This window comes from Carettochelys insculpta, chromosome 6 (genome assembly GCF_033958435.1).
Source record: "Carettochelys insculpta isolate YL-2023 chromosome 6, ASM3395843v1, whole genome shotgun sequence".
Taxonomy (NCBI): Eukaryota; Metazoa; Chordata; order Testudines; family Carettochelyidae; genus Carettochelys; species Carettochelys insculpta.
In genome coordinates this window covers 120,833,821-120,843,444 of record NC_134142.1, presented here as the reverse complement: position 1 = coordinate 120,843,444, position 9,624 = coordinate 120,833,821, and the positions used below count along the sequence as shown (strand labels likewise).

Here is a 9,624-nt window from a genome sequence, read left to right as displayed (position 1 = left end):
AGAACAAAGAACGTATCTGCCAGGGCCCATCTTACAGCTTCTCATATGCGGAGGGAAAATTCCATTCTTCTCCAGAGACCTTGGCCCACCACCTGACCTGGTGGGCCTCCATGCTGAGTTCCCATTCATTGCAGTCCCAGTAGGAAAACCCCACCTCACAAAATGGGTGTTGGCCATCTGGGCCTTTGCTCAGCCTATTGTCCTGGCTGGGGTGGAGTCCTACTTGCCTTTGTGAACCTCAGCACTGATCTGAAGAAGTGGGTCTGTCCCACAAAAGCTCATCCACTAATAAATTATCTTGTTAGTCTTTAAAGTGCTACACGACAGCTGTTTTACAATTTTACCTTTCGTTTGACCCCTCACATGGCACCCCTAGCACAATATTTAGGGCCAATAGCCACACTGGGCATTAAAACGGTTTCTAGACCCAATATAAAAGTCCGGCCATGTGATATCTAATTACACTGCAACCTTCCAGCTCTTGTCAGTTAGCCCCATCTGTACAGGTCTCCCTCAACCAGCTTCTGAAGAGACCGTCTGTCCACCCCCTGGCTGCTCTTATATTCCCCCCCCGAGCCTGCTTTCTAGCCACGTGCTCCTGTCATGTGACCCCCAGACTGATTCTCTCCACCTGCCGAGACTGGCTAAGCCCTGTGAGCTGAGGGTGGAGCTGGTTGGATAACTGTCATCGACGCGTTTCCCCACCGCTCCCAGGAAAAGGTCGTTTTCGCTGAACGCCGGACTTCCGGAGAAGGGGGCCGTTGCTGCAGAAATTTTCACATGCACAAAAATGGTGCAAAATGAAAACGTTTTCCCTTCCGAATTTCCCAACCAAATTCCCCGCATCTGAAATGAAATCCCCGCAGTTTCCAGAACAAAAAAAGGGCACAGGGAGGCTCCCCTGAGGCAGGCAGCGCGAGCCCACGGGACGGAGGACTCGTCAGGAGCAGGGGGCAGCCATGTGGTCGGTTGCTCCCCGTTCTGTCCCCCACAAGCAGCCACCCACCCATGGCAGCTCCAGAAGATCGACCAGCCCTGCCTGAGCCATCTCCAAGGGGGTGAGCCTGCAGCCCATGCCCTCAGCAAAGTTCCTGCACCCGGCTCCGGCTCCGGCTGCCTGGCTGGTAAGTGGGCTGGAGGGAAGGTGGAGGGAGGTAATCCCAGCTACCACTGTGCCACCCCCCCTAATCCCCCAGGCCATGATGCTCAGGAGAGGGGCTGGGGGAAGAATGAGGGCAGAGCAGGGGTGGGGCTTGGGGAAGAGGTGAGGAGCAGGACCTGCACCATGTGGGGGGCTGCTCCGGCAGGGACAGGCACTGCATCCCCCCTCAGGACAGCTTGAGGGACAGGAAGAGGGGGGGCGACCTACCGGAGACATGGGATCAAGGGCAGGGAGGGGGGCGCCCAGCCCTGGAAAAACAGCCCCCTGCCCCAGGGGCCAGGCGGCAGCTGGGCTAGAGAGGGTTGGGCATTGTCCTCTCTCTGGAGCATCCTTTGGTCAGGTGGGGGCAGCTGCTGGCTGCGCCTCCTCAGACCTCCAGCCCACAACCGCCTGGGGAGTGGTGACCAGGTGCAGCCCATGGGGGGCCGGCTGGGGGTGGGGAGGCCACAGCACGGAAACACAGCCTGCAGCTGCCTCGGTCACCACGAAATGTGGGGCAAGAGAGCGTCCCAAATTGCTTGGGGCCCTACGCAGCCGCCTGCTCCGTGTCTCCGTGGGGATGGCCCAGTGTTGTACCCTCAGCTCCCAGCTGCAGCTAGTCTCATTGTCTCCTAGGCACGGGGGCATCTGGAGGCCTGGAAGAACCCAGCGCTGTTGGCAGAGGTTCCATGCATGAGGGATCCCTGCACTGGAACTGAAGGCAGAGATATCGGCAGAGCTGGTGTAACCTGGTCAAACCTGGGACCGCTGGAGCTTCGTGCAGGTGCCGCTACAGTTTGAGCTGATGCCCACACACCTGTGCATAGAAGCCTGGGTTTAACATGCATGTACACCAACATACATGTATGCCGACATGCATGGCCAGACACACGCAGAGAAGACACCAATGCATGTGTCTCAACAGACGTGCATGGAGACAGGCAGAAGGAGGCACTGGCATCTCTGTACGCCGACCTCATGCACACGCAGAAGCAGACACCCACACATGGACACAGCAGGAACAAACACGGACACACACACATGGACACACACAGAGTGATGTCCATGTGCCCACAACTACCTCATTTACCCCACCCCACCCCTTCCGACTGGCTCTGTCCCATCCCACCAAGAGGGAAAGCCGCCTCTTCCACCCAAGGCATCTCCAGCGGTCAGTAAAACTGCCTGGGGTCTGGCTCCTGGGAGCACCCCAGTGACTGCCCCAATGCCCTGCCAGCCTGCACCCCTGGCTGCCTGCTCCCTGCTCAGACCCTGACCAGCTCAGGGTCACTTCAACCCACACTTGTCTGGGGGCATCTGCTCCACTTTCCCTCCCCCCGCCTGCCCAGCCCGCCACCCAGCCTCCACAGCTGGCTTTCATTGAGCAGCCCCACCCAACGGCAGCTCCCGAACAGCTGTTCGCTCCGCTGGTAAATTCCTGGAGCCGTCTGGCTTTGCAGGGATGTGGCAGGAGAGATTAAACAACGGTGGCAGTGTCACACGCACACCCCCACCCCAGCTGTCACCCTCCCTGGGGCTCTCCTCCCCGCCTTTCTTTTTCCCACTCCAAGTCCTCCGTCTTCACCACCGGCATTCCCTCATCTCCGCCCGTGCCCCCATCTCGTCCCCCTCCACCATCTCTGCCTCCCACTTGCCTCTGGTCTCTTCCCCACCTCCCTTAACACCTCCCCCAGTTCTGCCCCTTCTCCCAGCTCCCCCCAGGCTTACGTCCCACGCACCTAACCAGGATCTCCCGCGACTTTCCTCCAGGGCAGTGATTGAGCCCACCCGACACAAGTTAGTCAAGGCCCCTTTATTCGTTATACACAACAATAGCGCCAGGGTGAGAGAGGCGGCCCACAACACAGTCCAAGCTGGTGACCCCACTGTTCAGAGTTCTGACAGGGCAGCCCACGCAGGGGTCAGCGTCCCAGACACAAACACCCCCTCCATGCTGGGAGGCTGCGCCCAGGTCAGCTCAGAACAACATTTGGCCAGGGCACCTTGTCATGGGGGTCATGGCCTTTCTTCTGCCACCAGATGTCCAGCTGGAAACACACGGCCTTGGGGTCTTGCTGGCCAGGCCAGGGAGGCCACATGCCCATGGCTCTGGGGATGGGCTCTGCTTTTTCCCAGGAGCCAGTCCAAAGGGAGTGGCCCAGCCTTCCTGGGACACATTCTCCAGCCTCCAGGTGTCCCCAGCAAGCAGTGGTGCTTCACCATGGGGCTGCTCTTACTTCCCAGGGCTCTGGCCTCCAGAGCCTTCTTCATGAGGAGTGATGTGGCCACAGCACATCAACCCCAGGCCTGACGCTCGCCTGGTCCTCCGAAGCAGGATGGCTGGGTAAGGAGGCCACGCACCCACAGCACCCCAGCTGTTCCGCCTCCGGCTCCTCCGCAGTCAATGGTCACTGGCCGACCTGGCCCATCCCTCCTTTTCCCTGACCCTCCAGCCCCTGGCCGGAACCCATGCGGAGAGACACAGGCCAGTGGCTCACCAGACCCTCCCCTGCCACACCCCAGTCTGAATAGCCAAGCTGCCTGCCATTTACACCCCACAATGCCCTTCTCCACAGCTTCTCGCAGAGCCTGTAGGAGTCAGGGACTGAGCAGCCCACTAAGCAGCTCCTGGGGATGCTCGCAGCCTGGTTTCTTTTCCTGCTTCTGGCCCATTGGGTGAGCCCGGGCAAGTCACGGCCTTGTGCCGTGCCTCAGTTTCCCCACCCTACTTTGGGAAGCACTTGGAGAACTGCCGGGGTGATGGGCCAAGTATCATCATCCAGGATTGGTTAATAAGCAAGAGGAATATATCTCCATCTAGTGTCCCCCGCCCCTGAAATTAAACCCAACAGCCCCTCCCTCCAGGAGACAGGCCAGGGATGGGGAGAGACAGTTCTTTGCATGCTCATCCAGTGAGCTGCTCTGGAGCTAAGGCAATCTAAGCAGTGGGAAATCCTGGGGTGGGGGGATATGCAGAGGGAGGGTCAGGCCTGGAGATGGCAGCTGTTGGTAAAGGGAATGTCTAGGGGGTCCCTTGGCCGACAGCTCCCTAAGCCCCACTGGCCTGGGGTTGAATGGGGTCCAACACTTTGCTGGGCTGGGTATTGCCCAAGGCCAGGTGCAATGAGAAGGGGGAGGGGTCAGACTTTTCCTCCTCCCCCTCCCCCTCCCGCACGCCCCAGGACCCCCCAGAGTAATGTGACCTCCCAGGGGGACGGCAGCCGTTGTCTCAGGAGAGGCAGCTGCTTCCAGCCAGCCAGAAGTGCCTATGCAGATGACCACGCCTGATTCCAGGGCAGGAAGGAGAACCTTGGGGGAATCTTCCAGCCTCCCCGCCCCTCACCCCACCAAATTAACACCCCACCCCCACAGCCCAGCCAGTGACCAGGGCTGGTCCCTGCCAACCCCGGGAGTGACGGACAGGAATGCAGAAATCTCTCATGCCTGGGGCTGTCTGAGCCCTCTCGGCCATGCCTACACTGCAGCTGGGGAGACAGGTGTGCTCTGTCTGCCAGAACTAACAGCACTTGCAGGCAGCAGCCTGGTCTAGCCTGTCCGAGGCCTTGCATCCCTCCTCGGGTGACGAGGGCTGGGACATGGGTGGCTACTGCCAGTGCAGGGTAGACATAGCCCTTACCAAACCACCCCATGCCAAAGGCTCCCATGGAGGTTCTCCTGCGTAGCTGGTCCTAGACCTTGGGAATGCCTCACAAGGGGCGACGTGAAGGGAGGAGGAAATCCAAGACGGGAGAGAAGATGATGGACGAACGAGGGAGGTGGTGACAGGGAGAGGAAAGAAGAAAGGAAAGAAGCAATGAAAGACAGGGGCAGCAGAGCAGCGCTCTGTCTACCTGATGTCCCTAGGGATGGGTCTGGGCCACCCCCTAGTCCTAGCCACGCAGCAAAGTTTCCTGCGTGACTGGACCCAGTTTCTCCGGCTGCAGCTCCCCACCCTTCCCCTGCAGGTTCTGGCTGTGGCCAGAGGAGTAGCTGGCTGACTTATCCTTGCTGGACCCGGGCCAGGACCCCCTGCTGCAGCACAGGACGGTGGTACAAGCCTGCCGGAAGCGAGGGTCAAAGAAGGCGTAGAGGAAGGGGTTGAGGCAGCTGTTGATGTAGGCCACGCACGTGCAGTAAGGGTGCAAGTTGCTGAGGAAAGTGTGGAAGTCACAGGACCAGGGCATCACCTCCAGGTCCATCAGCACGTAGATGGTCTTCACCAGGTGGTAGGGCAGCCAACAGAGGGCGAAGGTGGCCACCAGCACAATGATGATGGTCAGGAGCCGCTTCCTCTTCCTCATCTCCTCGCCACGCTCCTTCCGGAAGTGGTCCGCAATGGTGCGGGCGATGAAGAAGTAGCAGGTCAACATGACGATGAAGGGGATCACGAAGCCCAGCAGGGTGGAAGAGAGGCCCAGACCCGCCTCCCAGGCCCCGTCGGTCCCATTGGCCACCAAGGCAGAGTAGTCCATGTAGCAGGTCACCTTGCTTTCCTCCGGTAGCACCGATGCCTGCCGGAGGATCATGGCGGGCAAAGCCAAAATGGCCGCCAAGACCCACAGGGTGATGGTAGCCACCAACCCGCTGGCCCTCCACCTCAGCTTGGCATTAGCCATGGGCCGCACGATGGCCAAGTAGCGGTCAATGCTGAGGCCCATCAGGCAGAAGACACTGGCGTACATGTTGACAAAGACCAGGTAACTGCTGAGCTTACAGGCGAAGGAGCCGAAGGGCCAGTGGTAGCCCAGCCAGGTGTAGGCAGCCCAAAGCGGCAGGGTGGCTACGAAGGTCAGGTCCGCCATGGCCAGGTTGGCAATGAAGGTGTCAGCTGAACGCCGCTTCTCTTTCCCTCCTCGGAAGATGGTCCACAGCACCAAGCCGTTGCCTGTGGTGCCGAGCAGGAAGACCAGCAGGTAGATGGTGGGGATGAGCACCCGGGATGGCCTCCACTCCTCATACTCACAATCGCTGGTTTGGTTCTCCCCATAGACCTCCCATTCCTGTAGGTACTCCATGGCTGCGATCCCACTCCGGGGTGGAGGAGGATGCTAGGAGCCGGGAGTTTCTCCTGGCCCCAAAGGTCTCTGAGGTGCTGGGGCCTGATGCTACCCGGCCAAAGCTTTGAGTCCCTCTGACTTCCCAGCCGGCTCCTTGCCCTCAGTGCCGGGCAGACAGCCTGACTCCTCGCCTCTGCTCAGCTCATTTCTCTTATCTTCTCCTTCCTTCTTTAAGCCCCAGACAGATGTGGTCTGAGACTCACTCGCAGCCTCACACACAGGCAGCTGTTCCTTCCTCCTGCCCCCAGTCCCTCAGCCTGGTGTCTAATTAGAATCGTTAAGTTACAGCCCCTTTCCCCTCCTCCCCACCCCCTCCCCTTCCCTCTGCCTCTCACTCAACATCCTCATGGCCAGCAGAGGATGGCCTCTGAGGTGCTGGGCAGGGCAGCTCGGGCTGCTTTTACATCCCAGGAGCTCACGCTGCCTGCCTCTCCGTCCCCACCTCCCTGGGTCCCCAGAGCCAGGGCTGGAATGTGGATTGGAGCCAGCTGGCGCTGCTGTGGGCAGCGGTGGGGGCGCTGTGTGAAATCTCACAGATGCATTTAGCAACCCCACTAAAGGGATCAGCCCTGTCTGCCTGTCCCCTGCTGGTTTCTGTTTCCTTACTGTAGTTTTACCCGAGGGGTAGCTAGTTTCTGCATTTCCTTACTGTAGTTCTACCAGAGGGGTAGCCAGCTTCGTCTGCAGCTTCACAAAAAACAAGCAGTTCTGTAGCCGCTTAATGACTTAACAATTTGCTTTTTTAGATAATGAGCTTCCTTGGGGGAAAATCCACTTCCTCAGATTTATCTTAAAGTCTAATAACTTTGTTTATTAATAGAGAAGCCCCTCTCAGATTTATCTGATGAAGTGGGTCTTACCCACGAGAGCTGATTAATAAATAAAATTGTTACTCTGTAAGGTGCTACAGGACTGCTTGTTTTTCGTGAAGCCAGAGACTAACACAGCTGCCCCCGAGACATTTATTTATTAGGCCGGGGTAAGCAAAGTGGGGGCGGGCCCCCCTCAGGGGGGGTTGAAATTTCCTAAGGGGAGGGCACTGCAAAATCCACCGCTGGGTCTCAGGCTCATCCATCTCATTAAAAATGCGGCAATATGTTACATTCTTATGTCAGTGTATTCCCGCTTATAGACCGTTGAATAACATTTTACATCCTACAGACTTATTTTCTTCCCCCTGCCAAAGGTTTGTGTTCTTTTTCATACGAACCTCACCGAAATGTCCGTGGGTTTGTATGACGTTAGACAAGTTGCAGAGGAGGGCAGCTAATGGCAGGGATGAAAAGTGGGGCCCGACTTAAAAAGTTTTCTCCCCTCTGCATTAGGTCATGAGCTTCCACGGGTAAGAGCCCCTTCCTCAGAGTTCTAGGGCTGCCAGATGTTTGGAAATGTTATGTGATGCAGGCGGCGCCACCTGCAGGATCCCCAGCCAGGGCTGCTTGTCCCTCATAACATTCCCGAAAGATGGAGTCGGAGGGGGACCCGCAGCCCTGCAGCTGGGAGCTGGCAGGGATGTGGAGCCCCCCAGCACACCAGCCAGGAGATCCCTGCCTAGGGGGAATGGGGGTCCTGCAGCCATATGGCTGGGGCACCGAGCCCCGGCAGCTGCACCTGCCGTAGGATCACTGGCCAGAGGAGCGAGAGAGGCCTGCAGCTCTGCCGTTGGGAGCTGGCTTGGCGCTGAGCCCGGTTGGAGAGGCAGGGGTCCCTGCAGCACAGCCCAGTGTCTGGAGCGGCTGTTTGCCAACCACCCTCAGCAGCCGCCGCTGCAGGAACCCCAGTCAGGGGGTGATTTTCACGACAATTCCCACGTCTCCCATTACGGCCAAAATGTCCACAGGGATGTGGGACTTGTGCTGGGAATGCGGGACTGTCCCGCACATTGAGAGACGTCTGGCAACCCTAGATTTAGCTGAAGAAGTGGGTCTGTCCCATGAAAGCTGGTGACCTAGTAAATAAACATGTTAGTCTTTAAGAGGCTTCAGAACGGCTTGTTTTTCAAGTAGCTTTTTAGCGGTGTGGGGAGGGGGCCTTGCCACAGCAAGTACATCAGCCCCTTTGGTCCCACCTGCGCTGCAGCACCAAAGCCCCAGCTGTAACACGGTGGCCCTTGATTCCTTTTGAATCAACCGGGGGGCCCCATTCTAACTCCAGAGCACACACCTCCAGGGCCTGCAGCACACACAGCAGCGAACTGTGTCTTTACCACGCTGAGCTTACAGGCAAAGGAGCCGACAGGCCTGTGGTAGCCCAGCCACACTCCTGAACATGCAAACTGCATGGCTGCAGCAGAGCCCATGTAGTGTAGAGTTGGTCTGCTGAGGTCTATGAAACAAGAGCGCGCGCGCACGCGTGCACACACACACACACACACACACACACACACACACACGGAGGTGCCCAGCTTGTAACTAGGCCTTGTTGCCTGGATGAGTCGACCACAGAGGTGGGCTAGTTAGGAGCAGCCGCCCTAGAGGTTGAGCATGTGGTGCTCCAAACAAGCTAATGCTGGTTCAGATCCCAGCCTAAGCAGGAGCTAAGCATGTTGCAAGACACACAGGCCTTGTCTAGACAGGCAAATCACGCCAGGTGGGATTAGAACATTAGCACAGGCCGTGCATAAGGGGAACACTGCTGGGCTTTCGCTGCCTTTAGTCCCCAGACTGTACGCAACAGCCTCGTACACTTTGCCCACAAAAGCTGATGCTCCAAAATATCTGTTAGTCTATAAGGTGCCACAGGACTTTTCCTTGTTCTCAAAGATACAGACTAACACGGCTCCCTCTCTGATACATGGTACATCACTGGCCTTCTGTGTCCCATGCTGGTGCCCACACTTTGAGATGGACACTGAAAAATGTGGGAGACAGGGCAGGATCCCCGCTAATTTTTTCCATGCATGGGTGGAATAAATTTTATTCTGTGCACCGCCCCTAGAAACACATGCTGCCGGCTGTGGGTGCTCTGCTAACCAGCCCTTTAACACGCAGCTGACAGAGAACCCTGTGAGGGCGGCTAGTTACCATTTCTGTTAGCAAGCCAGAAGGAAAGGGAAAATCGTTCTTGCTGCATGAGACGAGCAAAGGGGACAGGCCGTTGGCGCAGAGCGATCAGGAAGGGTTGGTAAACTGGCCGTAGAAATAGCGTAGACAGGCCGCAGTGCGTGGCTAGCAAACTGGTGGGCTCCATGTGGAAACTCAGCCCTGTGGGCGACACCCCACAATTTAAGCCTGTGCGAGGCATGGTTAGTGGTAGGTAACTTTCAGTTCAGTCCCCAGTTCAGTGGGGCTGCGCAGGGATTCTGGGAACGCACCTGCCGCCTCTTTCCTTGTTCCCAGGCTCAGCCAAGTTTTGCTCCCTGGCTCTCTCCTGGAAGAACCTTCTGTTTGGCGAGATCTCCAGCTGGTGGAAATTGGCCACGCTTCA

At 57.8% G+C, this 9,624-nt stretch overlaps 1 protein-coding gene across 1 annotated transcript; it reads right to left on the bottom strand.

Moving 5' to 3' along the window:
- Positions 1-4,521: 4,521 nt before the first annotated feature.
- APLNR (apelin receptor) lies at positions 4,522-6,459 on the bottom strand. Its single transcript, XM_074996065.1, has one exon. It carries the CDS (start codon positions 6,154-6,156, stop codon positions 5,032-5,034), a length of 1,125 nt encoding a protein of 374 aa, XP_074852166.1. The 5' UTR covers positions 6,157-6,459; the 3' UTR covers positions 4,522-5,031.
- Between the last annotated feature and the right edge of the window lie 3,165 nt (positions 6,460-9,624).

What these genes read in the sequence shown, in the direction of transcription:
- APLNR (XM_074996065.1), bottom strand. Translation starts at nt 6,156, where the DNA reads ATGGAGTACCTACAGGAATGGGAGGTCTATGGGGAGAACCAAACCAGC.